This window comes from Pungitius pungitius, chromosome 14, assembly GCF_949316345.1.
Source record: "Pungitius pungitius chromosome 14, fPunPun2.1, whole genome shotgun sequence".
NCBI classification, from domain to species: Eukaryota; Metazoa; Chordata; class Actinopteri; order Perciformes; family Gasterosteidae; genus Pungitius; species Pungitius pungitius.
This window is the reverse complement of record NC_084913.1, coordinates 16,139,505-16,158,890: the sequence shown is the minus strand read 5'-3', so window position 1 is coordinate 16,158,890 and position 19,386 is coordinate 16,139,505. Positions and strand designations below refer to the sequence as shown.

The 19,386-nt window shown below is 43.5% G+C and overlaps 1 protein-coding gene across 10 annotated transcripts; it reads left to right on the top strand.

Moving 5' to 3' along the window:
* The first annotated feature begins 22 nt into the window (after positions 1-22).
* Positions 23-13,811, top strand: dglucy (D-glutamate cyclase). 10 transcript variants are annotated; one of them, XM_037485944.2, is made up of 16 exons: positions 447-565; positions 662-674; positions 1,989-2,077; positions 4,100-4,253; positions 4,636-4,722; positions 4,968-5,130; positions 5,903-6,053; positions 6,514-6,636; positions 6,723-6,965; positions 7,494-7,611; positions 7,747-7,889; positions 7,978-8,077; positions 9,194-9,342; positions 9,468-9,587; positions 12,365-12,525; positions 12,883-13,811. In XM_037485944.2, exons 3-16 carry the CDS (start codon positions 2,002-2,004, stop codon positions 13,039-13,041), a joined length of 1,947 nt encoding a protein of 648 aa, XP_037341841.2. In that variant the 5' UTR covers positions 447-565; positions 662-674; positions 1,989-2,001; the 3' UTR covers positions 13,042-13,811. The 10 variants fall into 10 exon arrangements, with proteins under 10 accessions (XP_037341843.2, XP_037341839.2, XP_037341844.2 ...); XM_062557146.1 differs by having other exon boundaries at positions 457-565; positions 652-674; positions 1,995-2,077; XM_037485943.2 differs by having other exon boundaries at positions 493-565; positions 1,995-2,077.
* Positions 13,812-19,386: the final 5,575 nt, after the last annotated feature.

The window sequence follows — 19,386 nt, the reverse complement described above, 5'->3', positions numbered from 1 at the left end:
TATCGTTTTCTTTGATGTATGAATGAAGCTGATTGTGATGACGTCACATTGCCGTACATTCTCCCTCCGACACAGCAGAGGGCAGCACTCGCTCCCTCTGAAAGCTGCCTCGGTCCGTGGGACGGTAGCCCTCTCAGATTCTGAAAGGTATGAAAGAACATAGATTTCTGTGGAGAAAGAAGGATTGAAACGCCAACAACTACTTTTTACTTGTTTTCCCCCAATGACGCTATCTCGGCGGTCTTGACGGGGGTTCTAGCGGTTTTTCCTTTCTAATCTCCGCGCTTGACTTCAAGGTGTAACCTTTATTATTGTTCGGTCTGAAACAGCGCGCCCAGTGACTGATGGTGCAGCAAAATTGTTGTCAGGGTGGAAATCGGGAGAAAGTCGTGAGAAAGGTCGGTCCGGGAGATTTTCGGGAGGGACTTTGAAATTCGTGAGTCTCCCGGAAAAATCGGGAGGGTTGACATGTATGTCGACATGAATAAATACTAAATAGAATGACTTGAATGAATACGCTTAAAGTCAACGACTTCGATCCACTCGGCAGACGCTTAACTTACATGTAAGTGCACCTTTATGGCGCGTTGTGTTCAATGAGTAGTTGACTGACTATGACGTAGTTAACTGTCTCTCGCGTCCATCTACGTGTCTCAAACAGCGGGCGCATACAGGTGTGTATTGCAGATCACGCCCCAGGGCATGTGAATTCTCCTGGTGCGTTCATGTCATCTAGTTATTTAGATAACTGAATATGATTGTGCAATGACGTTTTACACTGGATGTTGGGTTCATTGCAATTTGGAATTTCGACTGTCACTCCGCCAATGAACTTGCCGGTACCATTCAGTGTTACATTGCATACATTTCTTTATTAATAACATAGTTTCAAAATAGAGTATTTCACTGAATGCATTTGAATTTACAGTAAGATTCATTAAGCCGGGTTATAAAGTTGTTTAACCTTCTATAATCACACGTTGTTGGGAAAATAATCAGTCCATCAAGTTTGTCAATTTTGTTGGATCAGTCATTCATGTCAATGTGTTCAGTACCTAATAGTGGCATCGTTAGGGGCTGGTCTTCCTGGGTTAGTACGGTGGCCATGAGTCTAGTGATGCACCCAAGATGAGGATGCTGGCCATAATGGAGACTGCTGTTACCATGGAAATAGACCATTTATTTTGTATTTACCAAACCATGAGTCAAATAAACCTGAGAAAGGGTCGTCAATTCCAGTGACAGGTTAATGAAATGAGTCGGAGTAGTACCCACCAGTGTTACCAGTGATTAGTCTCAACTGGCTGTGGTAGGTTATTGAAACGCTGGCCAAATGATTAGTTTCAGGCTATATGAGCCAAAACAGAATGCTTTATCTTCATTTCTAAAGCGCATTAAGCCAAAGATTGAAATTGCCGTCTTCTAGCAACTTTAGTCCAATTAGGTGAGATGCTATGGTGACTGTGTCCGCCCACTTACTGTCAAATAAAACGTAAGGAAATGTGCTGGTTGTAGTCATGTGACTAAGGAATCCAACAGACTTACACATTTGGTTCTGTGAGCACTAAAAGCGAGATGAACGCCAACCACCCGCCCCATTGGACTCCATGTTGTTCTGACGACACATTTCTCAAAGAAGGCAAACGCTTTTTAAAAGTTTTAACTTTGCAACCGCACATACATACTGTATATTATAAAGAATATTTCTGCATTCTGTAGCGTATTGGGTCTCCAACGATATCTTTATTTCTTTGATTGGACTCATACTATGGCGTCTAATAGTGCGAACACCAGAGTCTTCCCTGGTTGATGCAAAGGAAAAATGAAGTTGAACTGTTTTCAGGGTGATAAGCCACGCCCCTTGTCCATCGCGTCTGACGCAATTCATGCAAATAGGCCAGAAATGATCCCATGAGTTTCAAATGATTTAATTTCAAGAACTTCATTGAGAAGAAATGGTTTAGTGTGCCGTCTGTTTGTGTGCGGAGGTTTAGGTTCAGCATGCTGACTGCTGTTCGAGCCACCAGACGTTCCCTGGGATACTTCAGGAGTGTCTCTAACTATGCCATCGACTCAGGTAAAGTTCATATACCATTTGTTCCTTTGGATGTGCGTTTCTGTTATCAGAGATGGGTGAGTAAACAAGTTAACAAAATAAGAGTAACATGATAGTTACTGGAATTCAACTGCATGGAAAGTTCTTTAAGTTAATGTAATTATGTGGTATTCAGTGGTATTAGTTAGCCTGTCCCAGTAGAAGGTCTACCTGGCCTGGATCCCCCAGTCAAAGCTACTAGATGCGGCCTGGGATTGCCCAGGCTGAAGTGCTCCCTTAAATCAGAGGGTCGGCTTTTCGATTCCACGGGTCTGTTAATTGCCGGTGTGTCCTTGGGCAAGGCATTTAACCCATTTAACCATTTAAGTTGCTAGTGTGAATGTTGGTCACAGATCAAAGGGTATAACTGTGTGTAGTAGCTCCAGTCATCAGTGTATGAATGGATGTGAATGATGTGCAAAAGGACTTGAGCCTGGGCAGGTGGAGAGATGAGATCCTTCCAGACAGGTTCTAAAAGCAATGAGTGTTGGGGGGCCGTCTTGGATGAAGCACCTCTTCGTCACTGTGTGGTCTAAGTCTAGGACATCAGTGGTGGTCCCTCTCTTCAAAAAAGTTGACCAGAGAGTGTGCGCCAATTACAGAGGTATCACACTACTCAGCCTCTCTGGTAAAGTCTACTCCCTGCTGGAAAGGAGGCTTCAGCCGGGGGTCGGATTGAGGAGGAACAATGCGGTAGATGCAGCCCGGCAAAGGGAACTTTGGTCTCCCCTCGACTCCGGGTAAGAGGTTGAAGAAGACATGAGATAAAAAAATTGCATCTTAAGAAACAACTTTGGAGCAAATAGATGCTGGCACATCTAAGAGTGTCAAGACAACAAACACAGTTAACAGTGGTTTAGTTACAACTGTCTCCCTCTACAGTTTCCATACATTTTGTTCTGTCTCTCTTTAAACAAATTTCCTCTTTTTATATCCCCCCCCCCCCATTTTATCTTGAGCCATTCAGTTTAACGATTGACCACATTCTCCACTTAAACATTAACCCTGGTGAAGCTGGCCAGAGTGGGCCAAGACTTCTTCCCCCCCACTGCTGTTTGCGTCGACTGTGTGTGCCGCTCTTATTGGGCCCTCGGGCGGTTAGCGGACCCCTGTACTGGGACAGGAGCAAGTCATCCCAGCACACATTGGAGTATCCGACAGGAGCACGCGTTTTGTAATGGAGCAGTCCAATGGTTTACATGTTCTGAGTCCTGCTGAGTTGAGGCAGTTGATCAGGCAGGAAGATCCCAGAATAAGCACCACGACAGGATTAGCTAACGGTAGGAGAGTCACCTCTGTGCTGTGTGCAATGTGGATCCATGAATAAGAATTTATTTGTTGCTTACAGATGCAACCTGATGATTTGACTCCGTAAACTACTACTTATAGTAGCTTGTAGGGTCAATTAGAGAAACATGTTTTTATCAAGATATTCTACATAACAATGGCATAGAAAAGTGCTATTTTGATTAACAGCTAGTATGATTAACATACAAATCCAAATAAATATTATAAAATGATACATTTTAAAATCTAGTGGCTTTTTGTCAGCAAGAAACAATCTGAAAACATACGCACCTTTTCAGTTAAATTGTAACTGAAGAGGAGTCCAATGTCCAGTAGTTTTGAGCTGTAGTGATGTTATTGTGGTGATCAAATATTGGTTGTGCAGCCTGTTTGCTGTTCAGTGAGTCGGACTAACCCACCCTTCTGTTCTCCAGCTCTCATTTACGCCCAACAACTGCTAGCTATCACTGTGAGGTGATCCTCCACTTTATTTCACTTCATGTCCAAAAAAATCATTTAATCCTTTTTTAATGTGAGAGGTCATTCAACCCTCTCCCATAGTTGATCCCCTTTGGTACTTTGTTGTTCTAGTGGGTGTGATGTGGCACTTTGATGGCCACCCTTTATCCTTTAGTACTTCCCACTCTACTTGAGCGTGAGCTGGTTGTCTGATCCGTTTCTGTCATAACAAGCATAAACTGTCTGTGTCTGTGTCAGGATACCAGCAAGCCAACGTCGTCATCCTGCCCAATCATCTGGCCAAGGACTTTGAAGAGTTCTGTCGCAGAAACCCCGCCCCCTTGCCACTGCTTTATCACAGCCGGTCAGGAGAGACTTCCTGCACGCCTCTTGCAAGAAATGCTGACATCAGGTAGAGCAAAGTACACCACACAGGGGGCAGGTGTGTGTGTGTGTGTGTGTGTGTGTGTGTGTGTGTGTGTGTGTGTGTGTGTGTGTGTGTGTGTGTGTGTGTGTGTGTGTGTGTGTGTGTGTGTGTGTGTGTGTGTGTGTGTGTGTGTGTGTGTGCGCAGTATTCTGCTCTCACAAGAACTTTAAAATCTAAGTCTGAATTGAATCTCAGAATTCATTAATCACTTGTTGCGTCTGAAATTATACCCTCACTCAATCAGTCACTCGTTCCCTACTCACTACTCCCTTTTTGGGTATCTCTATATAGAGGAATGTAATTCGTCTCTGTGCCTCACTTTAATCCATGTACACCTGACAAACGCTCTGTCTTTCTGTGTCTTCAGGACGGACATTTCTCAGTACCATGTGTACGAAGAGGGTTGCCTGGTGAAAACGGTCTCCAGTCTGCAGAGTTACTGCGCTCAGTCGAGGTATTTCACCGATCGCCGCACTACAGGAGGGAACCCCACAGCCACGTCCTGTGCGCTAAAACATGACTAAGTTAAAATAGACTAAAGGACTTCCTATTTGAAGATGTAAAGCTTAATTGCTATTTTGTAGCACTTCTGTTGGATTTAATCCCATAAGAAATCCGTGATACAACTCCCAAAAGAAACACGTGGTCACTGGACTCGACTCTGTGATGTGACCAGCCTCCCTCCTCCTCTTTTCCTAGTGCTCCCGGGGTTGCATCCCAGCAGCAGGCTGCTCCTCAGGGCCCATGGTCAGACATGGTTTGTTTCTATCTGGGCTGCAGTTTTGGCTTTGAGGGCCGGCTGAGGAAAGCTGGGGTCCCGGTCAGAAACGTGGAGCAGGGCACGAACATCAGCATGTACAGGGTAAGGCTCAAATATCTGCAGCGTGACACCTCTTGTAGAAATGACCCGTCCAATGCTGTGGAGGCAGGGGAGTTAGCTGCTGCACTTTATCTTTATTTTTTATTTTACCTTCATTTCTTAACTAACTAACCCATAGCATATATTTTATTACATTTTTTATCTTATTCTTGCACTACGTCTTACTGTCTGCTGTCGTGCACCAACCGCCAAGTCAAATTCCATGTATGTCTGACATATGATGGCAATAAACCTTTGCTGATTCCTGAGTGATGCGGATTGGGTTAGGTCCCCATTAGGGACGACACGCTTACCATGACATCATCAAGTAATTGACATTGACAATTGTATTTGCATATTTGGTTGACTGACTATTTGTGGGTTTAAATTGCATTGTCTAGTATTAATTTCCATATAGAACTGAGGTCTTCAACAGAGCTGCAACTCAAAATATATCATAGATGAAAATAGTTTTTGTAAAGCCGAATATATACTTTGTTTCATGTTATAAAACAGAAGATGCAATAAAATACAAGCTTTTGAGGAGCTTAATGCCACACATATTTCAATGTTCTTACCTGAAATCCCAATTTTTATAATAACAATGATTTACTTATCAACCGATTGATTCCGGTTTCCTGGTTTGTTACATGATTTGAAATAATATATTCCAAAGAAATTAATTCTATTACGACATTACTCAGCGTTATGGTCTTTGTCACCTTTGACTCCTATTTGCTGGTGTGTGTTTGTGTGTGTGTCTGTGTGTGTGCAGACAGCGGTCCGCTGTGTTCCTGCAGGAGTGTTCAGCTGCCCTCTAGTGGTCACCATGCGTCCTGTTCCTGCTGCCATGCTGGACGCAGCAGTAGAGGTCACTCACCTCAACCCGCTTGCACATGGAGCTCCTGTCCACATTGGAGACCCGGGTACACACACACACACACACACACACACACAGACTTTACTCCATCCATGCCTTCATTACCCCAGCCCACTCCACCAGAGATCACATGACCCCAGTCTTTCAGAACCTTCCCTGCAGGCTTTTCCTCATCACGTACAAAGCCCTTCGTGACTGTTTGACCTCCTGCACTCACACACTCACACGTTCACACACTCACACCAGCAACCTTTAGCTCTAGCGACCACATCCTTCTGACCCCCCACTCTGTCCATTGCTCATCTATTAAAATGTGCTTTAAACGTGTGTATAACGTGTGTCTTTATGTTTGGGTTTTGTTGCTGTTATAAAGTCGTCTTTCTGCCTCGTTGATATTATTATTTCTTTTTTTTTGTTTCTCTCCTTACGTGCTGTTTTTTTGTTCAGTGCTTTGTAAATAGAAGGTAAAATTCTAATTGAGATAACTTGGCCGTGTGTGCGTGCAGCTCTCCTTGGCATACACGACCTGTCCACACCAGACTACGGGGAGCCGGTCCAGCTGCTGCCCGGAGATGTCCCCGTGTTCTGGGCCTGTGGAGTGACTGCTATAGAAGCAATACTCTGCAGCAGTAAGCGTTATGATTGGCTAATGCTGCATCCAACTTGCTCACAGTGGTTTCATGTCCTAAGAACCTGGTGTTCTGCCTCCCTGCAGAGCCTCATCTGGCATTCAGCCACTCACCAGGCTGTATGTTCCTGACTGACATCCCAGACTCGCCACCTTCTCCTCCCCACCCACCCAGCAAAGGCTCCGTGGGCTCGCACTGCACGCATCACGACGCCGAACTGATTCCCCTCTGCTTCCTGATATCCCACAATCCCTTGCTGTTCAGTTTAGCATCTCAGAGGGCTGTGGCAAAGATCAGACAGCTGGAGACCATTATTGGAGAGGACCCAGGTACACACATGCAAGGAGTGAGGTCATTGGGGCTCCTAAATGAAGTACTGCTGCAGGTCCTCCTGAATGGAATTATTATTACAGGCTGTAATTACATTTTATTTCCAGCAGTGGCATAGCGCAAGCGAGGACGTGTATAGACTGAAATATCAGGACGCATGTTGGACACATTTTCATGACATTAGATATTTATGTTCATGTTCCTGACTTTGGTGAAGATGCATCATTTATTACTTTGACCAAATAACTTTCATGTTATTTTATCAAAGCGTAGCATGTTCATAGAGTCAAACAGGGTGATGAGCGCATCAGCATGTTAGCATTGTCCTTGTCACACCAGCTTTCATACTATAAACCAAACTACTAAACAAAGAAGCCAGAACATTTTAATCGATGACATCGGATGGTGTTACTCACCTAAGGGGGGGTCCATACCTCCGCTGGCAGCGGGATGGTGGAGCGTTCAGTGTGTGTCAGCAGCAGCTTTGGATGGATGTGGATGTGAGCCGTCTCTTGTCCCTCACTCAGGCCAGCGAGGGATCAGAGCTTTATTTGTTCAGGACGAACTCCTGCGCTCCTGTCTGGCACTCTCGCATGCAAACTCCGTTGCTATAACAACCGGGTTTCCAACACACCACACGCAAAGGTAGATACCCGCACCCAGACACATACGCTTGTGATGCAGGTACGTTTACATACAAAGTCAAGCATAGTGAAATATTTAGATTCATCCTTTAAGTGTTCTGTCGCCTGAAACATGAACAATGTGTTTCCCATTTAGTCCCCCTGACGAGACAGATGGCCCGCCTGGAGCCATCGCCATGGCGACCATGCTGCTGTCACTAGGGAAACAGGTGACAATGGTGACGGACAGGAGAGCCTTGGAGATGAACCGGGCCATCGTTGATGAAGCAGTGAGGACAGGTGGGGAAGAGATGGACCTCCAGCGGTGTCCTGCTCCTGAAATGAAATGTCTCGGTCTTGGTTCGATAGTCTGTAATGCCGCCCTCAGGTGTGCTGAAAACTGCAATCTCAATCGTCACGTTTGAAGAAAGCGGCCCAGACTCTGCACTGCGCTTTCTGTGTCACCATGGAGACCCCAACAAGCCCAGGTGAGCCGACCCCAACACAATAAAATAACTTTTTGTGCTATTTTGAAAGAGGGAAAAGAAGAAAGACGGCCTTCATTTGCCATTGGAAATTCAATCTCTTGACTCTGTTGTTACTTTGTCCCCCCACAGCCCGGTCCATTTGTCTCAGTAATACACTCCTAAGAATAAGTAGGTTTAGATACTTCATCATCATCAACTTTAGTATTGTGTTTCTCTTTATCTTAATTGTATTTTGGGGGAGTTCAGAGACTGTTCTGGTAATTGTTGCTTACCAGTCCCCGTGGCCTGTAGCTGGTCTCTTTTTTTTTTCTCTGGCCAATCAGAAACATTATAAACATTATATAATATATATATATATATATATATATATATATATATATATATATATATATTTATAATACAGAATTGCATATTTCTCAGTCTCTGTGGACCACGGATTATGAATATAACAACCTATTATATATTTTTCAGTCCCGACGGACCACGGATTATGAATATAACAACCTATTGCATATTTCTCAGTCTGCAGGGACTACGGATTATGACAATACATACGTACTAGATGTTTTTGTCATCTGTATGAACTTGGGTCAACATCACAACTTCAGTCCCTAGTTCTCAGTACTAAAGCATGAAAGAAAAAAAATCCCTTTCAGTAATTTACAAGAAAGAAAATGTAATTCCACCAAAAGTTTAAAGGGAAAGACAAGCTTGAAGACAAAACCGTTTTTACAAGGATCTCAGACTTGTCCTGTATTGAGTAAGAAGTAGGTACAAGCCCGTAATGAAGAAAACACCGGCCTAGGATCTCATCACTCTCCTCCAGCGCATCCTGGCCTCTCTTATCCAAATGTGACTCCTTTAACGGAATACGGGGGAGGACTTTGAAGTCTGTGCACAGTTTCAGGTCCAAACCTCGAGAGGAAAAGAGTTCTTGAGAACCGGCTCGAAGGACCAATTGTGAAGGTCCATGTCTTACTCGACTGTAAAATATTTAAAGAGGACATTTATTAAATAATGTTTGAAAACTGGAGATGCATGTGTCAAGGATTCTCAAGGGCATACAAATGTGAATATATATATTTTTAAACAGTGTCCTTGTTTGTGTGATATCAGGTACGACCACCTGGTGGCGATAGAGCGCACTGGACGTGCTGAAGATGGAAATTACTACAACATGAGAGGAGTAAACATCAAACATCTGGTGGATCCCATTGATGACCTGTTTATTGCTGCCAAGGACATACCCGGAATAATCACTACAGGTAAGACCTCCATTATCCATTGCCATGGTAACCCTTTTCTCATAATACTTACTCTAATTTAAAAACACCAAACTTGTGTTGATACGTCCTTTGCTGTTCTGAGGAGCTCCTCTCTCTGACCTAAGGCATCGGGGATGGTGGTAATGAGTTGGGGATGGGCGCACTGAGGGACAAGGTGAGGACCATGATGCCCAACGGGGGGCTGATAGCCTGCGATGTTCCTGCAGACTACGCCATCACTGCTGGTACGCCATCACCCTAAACACTGCACAGTCACCTGCTGTGCACACACACACACACACGCACAATGAACACCTGGCCTCTCCTTTTGGTCCCACAAAAAGTACCAAGAGGGTCAGAAAGCTCCACGGTGGCATCCCAACGGGCCAATGTGGAGAGCCAGAAGACTAGAATTAGAATTAGAATTAAAAAAGCTTAATTAGTTCCCAGTGGGGAAACAAATTGTACAGACAACAGTAGACAATTCAATTAAATTCAATTTATTTTATTTTGTATAGCCCAAAATCGCAAATTACAAGTTTGCCTCAGAGGGCTTTACAGTCTGTACACATGCAACATCCTCTGTCCCGAAACCCTCACATCGTCACAGGAAAAACTCCCCAAAATATGAAAAAACCCTTCAATGGGGAAAAAAGGGAAGAAACCTTAGGCAGAACGTCAGAGGAGGGATCCCTCTCCCGGGATGGACAGACTGCAATGGATGTCATGTGTACAGAATCAACAATGTAAAAGATGTACAATACACTCAATTTCTCTAACTGAAATGATACAAGTAATTGCAAGTAGCAGAACAGGTGTACGGCAGGACCACTGCAGGGACAACCTCTATCTGATCGAACCACCATCCACAGAGGTTTCTGTGGGGAGGGAGAGCAGAAAGATGTTGGTTTTTGATGACAGTAATATGAATCATATTTAAAGTAATGATGATGGCAGCAGCAGGTGTCAGCAGAGCCATGCCAGGAGTCATAACCGGGGTCCGCACGAAACTATGATCCACGGAGACCTGCTAGGCGAGAAAGCACAAAGAACTCCCGGAAAGAAGCTTAATTAGTGATGTACATTAATAAAACATGGATGATTGTGGGAGGAGAGAGTGAGAGTGAAAGAGGGGCTCGGTGTGTCCTAAGAAGTCCCCCGGCAGTCTAAGCCTAGAGCAGCTTAACTAAGGGCTGGTCCAGGCTAACCTGAGCCAGCCCTAACTATAAGCAATATCAAAGAGGAACGTTTTAAGCTTTATCTTAAATGAACTGACCGAGTCTGCCCCCCGGACTGAAAGTGGAAGCTGGTTCCACAAAAGAGGAGCTTGATAACTGAAGGCTCTGGCCCCCATCCTACTTTTTAAAACTCTAGGAACCACAAGTAGCCCAGCATCTACGGAGCGTAGATGCCTTGTAGGGCAATACGGTGTAACAAGATCTTTAAGATAAGACGGTGCCTCACCAGCAAGTGCCTTGTAGGTGAGGAGAAGTACCTTAAATTCTATTCTTGATTTAACAGGAAGCCAGTGCAGAGAAGTTAATACAGGAGTTATATGATCCCATTTCTTAGTTCTTGTTAATACACGTGCTGCAGCATTCTGAATCAGTTGGAGAGGTTTAAGCGATTTACAAGAGCAGCCTGATAACAAAGAATTACAGTAATCCAGTCTAGAAGTAACAAATGCATGAACTAGTTTTTCTGAATCACTTTGAGACAGAAAGTTCCTGATTTTCGATATATTACGTAGATGAAAAAAGGCAGTCCTTGAAGTCTTCTTTATATGAGAGTTGAAGGACATATCCTGGTCGAAGAGAACTCCAAGATTTCTGACGGTGCTGTTGGATACCAGAGCAATTCCATCCATAGAGACTGTATCACGTGACAGCTGACTTCGAAGGCGCTCTGGGCCTATCATGATAACTTCCGTTTTTTCCGAGTTTAACATCAGGAAGTTGCAGGTCATCCAAGTTTTAATGTCTCCAAGACAGTCCTGAAGTCTAACAAGTTGGTTGGTGTCTTCTGGCTTGATCGATAGATACAGTTGAGTATCGTCTGCATAACAATGGAAGTTTATGCGGTGTTTTCTGATAACGTCGCCCAAAGGAAGCATGTACAGGGTAAATAGAATCGGTCCAAGCACAGAACCTTGTGGGACTCCATGACCAACATTGGTGGTCCTCGATGATTCACCGTTCACAAACACAAACTGGGATCGATCCGATAAATAAGATTTAAACCAGCTGAGTGCAGTTTCTTTGATGCCAATCAAGTGTTCCAGTCTCTGCAGCAGGATACGGTGATTGATGGTGTCAAATGCAGCACTGAGGTCCAGCAATACAAGAAAAGATACAAGTCCTTGGTCCGATGCAAGTAGAAGATCATTTGTAATTTTCACCAGTGCCGTTTCTGTGCTGTGATGCATTCAAAATCCTGACTGGAAATCCTCGAACAAAGCATTGTTTTGTAGAAAGTCACATAATTGATTCGCGACAGATTTCCCCAGGATCTTAGCGAGGAAGGGAAGATTAGAGATGGGTCTGTAGTTAGCCAACACCTCTGGAGCTAGAGTAGGTTTCTTCAGAAGAGGTTTAATTACAGCTACCTTGAAGGACTGTGGTACATGTCCTGTCAACAAAGACAGATTCATAATATCCAGTAGGGATGGGCTAATTAACGGAAAAACTTCCTTAAGCAGCTTAGTTGGAATCGGATCCAGGAGACAAGTGGAAGAGTTGGATTTCAAAATTGTAGAAGTCAGTTGATCAAGGTTGATGGAAGAGAAACCATCCAAGCAGGTATCAGGGCTCACGGCTGCATCCAAGGATCCTACATCCGAGGACGGGTTGGCTCAGACACAGCGCACAACTAGTATAGATGAGTGACACAACATCAATGACAGCTTCAGGCTTCACTGCTGTTATAGTGAGGTCCTGTTTAAGATCATGAGTTACCCTTGAAGGGGCTAGTCAGTGTCTGTGGTTTATCTGCCCCCCCCCCCCCCCCCCCCCCTCTCCTGAAGGGGTGTCCAACTGGGGAGGATACGCTGTGGCCTGTGGGCTCTACCTGCTCCACACCTGCCCCTCCCACCAGAGATACAGACTCAGAGGCCTGCGTGTGGAGCACGCAACCCCCCAAGAACAGCTGCACGACTGGACTGCTAACCTGCCGTCTGTGGACAAGGTACACACACACACACACACACACACACACAGCTTTCTAGATAATCTCTTGAAGAAGCTTTTTTTCTGAGATTCATAATATATTTTATACATATAATTAGCATTTTAAGAGTGCATATGTATTTTCTTGGTGTACATAACTCTATTAAAGCTGAGAGGTTAGAGCAAGTGAATCACAATTATTAGACCTGAACTCGGCCAAAAGGAGGCTGAATACTGGACACGCGTCCAAATGAGTGCTAACATAGTGCAGCGTTTCCACCAGCTGCACTAACACATCGAATGTTGTGTTTAGGATGAAGACACCTTGTTCCTCTTGGTCTTCCATTTACACAATCACACTGTCGTTCTCCTGCAGGAGGAGTCCATCCTTTCCACTCTGGTGCGTTTTGGGATACGAAGCGGGAAAACTGGTCACCTGGCCATGGAGGTGGATGGTTTGACCTTTCACCCCACGCACTCTGACATCATCACCAGACTGCTGGAAGTCACACTGTGCACCACCCCAAACCCTTGATCCATTTTTTCGGTTTATTGTTAAAAGCAGTGTGTGTGTGTGTGATTGTATATCAACATGATGCTGGTTATGTAGCCATGTACGCTCAGAGCCCTGAGAGAACACACACCTGAACATGCACACACACTCATAAACAGACAAACCGGAGGGGACATTCTGCTTCCTCTCTATTCAGATCAGCAGAAGGAAGCCAGAGAGAAAGGACAGAATGCAAAAAGGTGTGTGTGTGTGTGTGTGTGTGTGTGTGTGTGTGTGTGTGTGTGTGTGTGTGTGTGTGTGTGTGTGTGTGTGTGTGTGTGTGTGTGTGTGTGTGTGTGTGTGTGTGTGTGTGTGTGTGTGTTACCTTTCAGCCCTCTTCCTTGACTAACGATGCGAAAGTAAAATCAGAGCTTCTTTCTCTGTCTGGCTGAGTAATGAACTGCTATTTTCATTCTTTTAATTGTTGGTATATAAATATAGTTGATTCATTGCCAGTAACTAGAACGTGTGTTAATAACTGTGATGTCACAGATCTATAGAACTATTTGATGTGTCCCTTGGGCTGTGAGTTATGTGCACTTCCTTCACTTGGCTGCTTTTCAAAGAGTTTCTCCTGAGTAGTAGAGAAAATCTTTAAAATCTTACGGCTTAGTCTAGATGCACTAATGATGAAGCCTTTTATGCACCTTAGCAAGTGTATTATTCCTCAACAACGCCTTGGTGACGCTGTACGTTTGTGCTGTTAAAAATATTTTGGCCTTCTGTTGATTAAATGCTCAGTGTTTTTCCTACTGGAGCTTCAGTGATCTTTTGTGCACCTTCATCAACAGCTCATCCGTTTTTTCATAAGTTGTACTCTTTGATAAGTGTAAACCAAGCAGAGGTCCATTTTAAGATTCACAACTTAATTTATAACAACATGTTCACGCCCGGGTAACAAAATACCAGGTTTTGGGCTCCAAAGCTAATTTACAAATATCCACTGGTTGATGAGTCTGAGGTCTTTGTCATGCTTGTGTTACTAAGACACAACCTCAATTGGAGGTTATACTGAAAGTCAAAATGAGTTCCCACTTTATATCTCAACATGAAGTACAGACACATCTTGGTAACCAAGCTACCGTTGGTATGACAACCTCTAAGCTAAACACAAAGCGTCAGGTAGTCTGACGTGTGTATTTGGGAGGAAATAAAAATCTCGGAGTCAGATTTGAGAAAATAGAATTACAATCAGCACCACCGCAGGTTAACAAGAACCTAAACTAGTTCACTATTGTCTCAATAAGAAGAAAACAGCTGATGAGAGTGTGGTTTGAAGTTCTCTTCATTTAATAAAAACAGTTTGGTAGAGAAGAACAAGCCATAAATGGAGCCCTCCGATCCTCTCCCAGCTTCGCTCTGCAGGGTTCTGATGTTTGTCATCAAAGTGAAGAAGGAGAAGTGGGAATAAAGCAGATGCAATCAGCTGTGGTCTGGTTTCCCAGATGGAGTTTGAACATCCAAGGTGTCCAGTGATGTTATTTCTTCACAGTGAGGGGACTGCTGCAGTGACTCCTGGTTGGAAGGCTGGGCGGCCCGTGTGGAGGCTTAGTGTTGTGTCAGAGGAACTGGTAGGAAAACTATGCAGGCCAGTTTCCCCGAGATTTGGTTCATGCCCGGTCTTTACTACACCCCTTAGAGGTCATCCACCCTTCCCTGCTCCACCCTGGCTGTGTGTGCGCTCCCCGTCCGGCCCTGCACAGGGCGAGGGTTCACCCTATAGCCAAGTCTATTTCCACATGGCCCACAAAATGGCATGTTTCTCTTGTGTTAACGTGAAGTAAACGTTTACCCTGGAAGTAAAACCCTGTGGCCTGTGGGAGAAAGGATGACTCACACAAGTTTGGGATCCTTAAACTGACAGAAACCTGGCTTCATGCTGTGTTTACTCCTTTGGGTGGATTGTTCAGGCGAAGGCCAAAACTTATTCTCCCTCCCCCCATTGCATCCGAATAGACCACACAAGGTTGGTTGAAGTTCACTCACCGAGCCTTCACCACAAGTTAATTGAGGATTTCAAAGGCAGTTTGACAATCTGTGGTCCACCAGCACAGTTTCTCCTCTTCAGGGGTGGATTCTGCTACTTGAGATGTATTTGTAACATCAGGTGACCCTCAGCACCAGGTAACATGTGCTCAATTAACCTGAGGGATATGGGGGAAGACTGGACTGTACTTTTCCTCTTTTCTAGTCTTCTGACCACTTCAACACATCATCCAAGGACACACCGACATGGGGATTAGGCAGGGATGGATTGACTGTTCTCTCCCAGCTTTCAGGGACTCTCGCTGGTGTTCACTGTAATTTGACTTGCTTGAGTTTGTAGAATTCTGCATGAATGCGTGGAAATGTTGTCGAGGTATTTTGTGAATACATTTTTTTTAGGGCCGGGACTTTAGCGCGTTAATTACGATTAATTAATTACAATGTGAATTAAGATTAATTAATTACACAAAAAATAACACATTAAACATTTTTTACGCATTTTTACACTTATTTTTTGCACCGCGGAACGTTTCTCACTGGATGAGTTTCGGAGGACCGATTATACTGGAGCACCAACTAGCGTTCATGACTTCAGACAACACCAAACCACAGTGAACATGAACGAAGAAGCTGACGAGACCGTGTCGGGTGGCCCCGTGAATGGGAAATCTTATTATAATAAACACACGGATGGAAGCGTCGATAAGAGCATGGTTGTGTGCAAGCTGTGCAACAAGGAATTCACATCGAGCCTCAAGTATCACCTCAACGCAACACAATTAGCAGCTAGCGTGGACGTACAAAGACCCACACCCAACCCACACTGCACCAGATGACTGGTTTAAGGACCAGGGTAACTAAGCCCACGTCTGACAAAATAACCAATGTTCTGAATGTACTTGAAAGTATTGGTCTACTTAAAAAAACATAGTTTACAGAAGGTCTACTTACCTATAGGCTACCTGAATTTCTGAAAGTACTATATTTCTAAATATGCTATTGCTACACTTGTCTGCTGGAATTGGTTGAACAAAAATAAAAATCCATGTGAAAAAAATTACTTCTCACTGTTCACAGGTCAAATGCGATTAATTTTGATTAATTAATTACAAAGCCTCTAATTAGATTCATATTTTTAATCGAGTCCCGGCCCTAATAATGTATATATTATATATTATATTATATATATATTATATTTTGACCCTACGTATTTTGACTTTTTTCACAATATTTTTTTCCCATGACATGACTGGAATGATCTTAGATGGAGCAACCTACATGTCACTAATGCCAAATGCCCCAAATTTCTGTACTTTAAACCTTATCTGGGTTCAACCCTCAAGGGACATGGTGGCTCTTCCTAAATCCTTTTTTAGTATTGGGTAACTGACATTTATAAAAAATCATAATGGGATATTGCCCCAGAGACGGATTGGTGCATCTTGGAGGATCAACCATGCTATTCAATTCAATTATTGAATTTGAATCTAACAGAGAATTGGAGGGTGGATGCACTAAAAAGGGTAAACAAATCTACACCCTGTGCCAGACTGTCAGTTTAAGGTTGTCCACAGGATGCCCTGAAGTAGACAAACATGTGATTGTCTTGAAAAATGCCCTCAGAAGCTGTAATAAGTTTCATGTCAGTGTGACCACTGAATGAGACATATCTGCTCATCTTTACTGACTCATCCGGCCTTCTCTCCCGTCAAAAAGGTGGAAACCTATAGGCTATGTAGCATGGCTAATAAGTAATAAAAGCTTAATTAGCAATTAACATCAAATTTAGTCAATTCATCATCCAAAAGATTCTTCATCATTCTTGACAATGCCATCATAACACAAGTGAACGCGCCTTGTGTTTCTGCATAACCCCCAGGGTTCACTTCTCTGAAACAACCAGTGGGGATAATGCCCCCACAACTACCTCCGCGGTAGTGCGCTCAAGACTTGGCAGGAGCAGGATTTGAACCCACTGGCGGCACTTACAGAGGCTTTCGGCTCCTTCTTGCACCCCTACACTACCAGTCCTGGTCACATTTTGCCAACTTTGATTCTTCTATTTAACCTTAAGCATGTGAGTTAAACCTCAAAAATCTTTTTAAATGCTATTTCCACATCTGGGCTTGAACCCACAACCTTCAAGTGCAGTGCAGGGGCTTACGTCAGCAGCTCTTCCGATGTGCTACTTCACCACACACTAATCAGGCCTTTGTTTGTTGTATTTAACCTTGAGATTGCTACTCAAACCTGAAGTAAAGCCAAAGGCTCAAACCCAAGACTGGGCTTGAACCCACAACCTACAGGGTAAGGACAGTAGCTCCTCAGCTCTTGTGCTGCACTACCTCACCATGCACAAAATTAAATTTGTGTTTCTCGTATTTAACCTTGAGACTGCTACTCAAACCTCAAAACTCTTTCAAAGCAGAAGTGATGTCTGCATGAAGTGGCATGAACCCACAACGTCAGACAGCAGGTTGGAGCCTGCAGCCCTTCAGTTGTTCCCTTGTGCTATTCAAGCACCTGCCTCATTGTGTCCGTTTCTCATATTAGACCTTGGGATTGATTACTAAACCTCAAAACTGTTTCAAAGTTTACAGTTTGAAGCCCTGACTGCAACCAAAGCCTCCTTCTGAGAGAACAGGTTTGAACTGAGGATCCTCCACACTTCAGCCTTCCTGCTATCTCCCTGCACTGTTCCACCACACACCTGTTGATGCTTTTGAATCCAACCTCAATTCTCATAGATTCTCAGGCTGGAATCCACAACACAACACACTTGTCTGCTGGAATTGGTTGAACAAAAATAAAAATCCATGTGAAAAAAATTACTTCTCACTGTTCTCAGGTCAAATATTTATGCAATTAAAATGCGATTAATTTCGATTATTTAATTACAAAGCCTCTAATTAATTAGATTAATATTTTTAATTGAGTTCCGGCCCTAATTTTTTTGTCTCCTTTGTCTTCTAAGCTGTCCTATTTCCAATCAGCAGCTGAAAGATGGCTGGGCTGTTTTCAGACCAAACGGCTTGACCTTGTGTTGGTCCAGACCTGAAGACCCCCTGCAGGTCCCCAGAACTGTTTAACAAAGGGGCAGCGGTGGAGTCTCTTTGGTGGCCTCCATCACTTCATCAGCACGCCCATTTATATAAAAGCTGGACTTGGCTTGACTTTGTATTATTGGATATTGCTTAACCACACAGCGGTTAGAGTTGTTACAACACTTGCTGGAACTGAAGTTTGGTACAGATACAAAAAAATGTCACCGCTGGTCAAATTGTGTGTCCCCCCCCCCCCCCCCCGAGGATTGTTGAGAGAAGTCTTGAGTCCCAACTTTGCCGCTTTCACAGGTGTGCTAATTATTATTCTAATTTAAAAAATGTAAATAAATAGTGTGTTAGCGTGAACTCCACACACAGGTATTAGACCTGTTCTTTGTGATACCATTTAAAACCGTTCTAAAAGAGACTTCCTTGTAACTTTGGGTTAGGGTTAACTTTGCTTAACGCCTCTATAATTTGTAAGTGTACTCAATGATGCTATGTTTCTCTCTAAATTATTCCAATATAATCTAATAAAATTTGCTATAATCTGTCTCTGGATCATTTTTACAAAGTTCTGCTTCTGTTTATTTAAAACTTTATGGAGGTATGAAATGCATCACGCCCAGCTTCAATGAATAGATCAGGAACTGAAGTATTGAGGAAGTAAATCCAGGAAATGTTTAAGGGACAATTGCAACACATTTCTTCTTTCTGCTTCTGTTTTGTCTGTTCTTGTCATTTCGTCTCAGCCGTGACCTATGACCCAGTCCAACTCGAGTTTAACGCAACTTCCTGTTGGACGGCGGCAGCAGCCAGCAGCAGTCGACACTGCCAAGATTAATACACACAATCACCAGCATTTGCATATTGTTCCTCGCTCCCACACTGACTCTCTCACACTCACGTATTAACACTACTTTGAGGAGACACATATACACTTACAACATCATAAGTGCCTCCAGAGGAAGGATTCTGCTACAAAAACAAATACAAAGAGACACAAACTGATTTTGATTTTGATCTTCTAAAACCAATAAACACTAATAAGTCACATCCAGTCCACTGATGCATTTCCACAACTTACAGCAACTGCACTCAAGTATGGTACATAGAGGAAAACCATGTCCTTTTAAATGTGTCTATATTTATTCTTTGTCATTCTGCTTTTCCTGCAATGGGAAAAAGTACCTGGCGCATAGTCTAATTTGCCCACAGTGATAGTTTCTCATGTTTTAAAGGGGGTTGCATAAAGTACTTCAGTGTTATACTTTTACATGTCTACACCGTTGTCGTT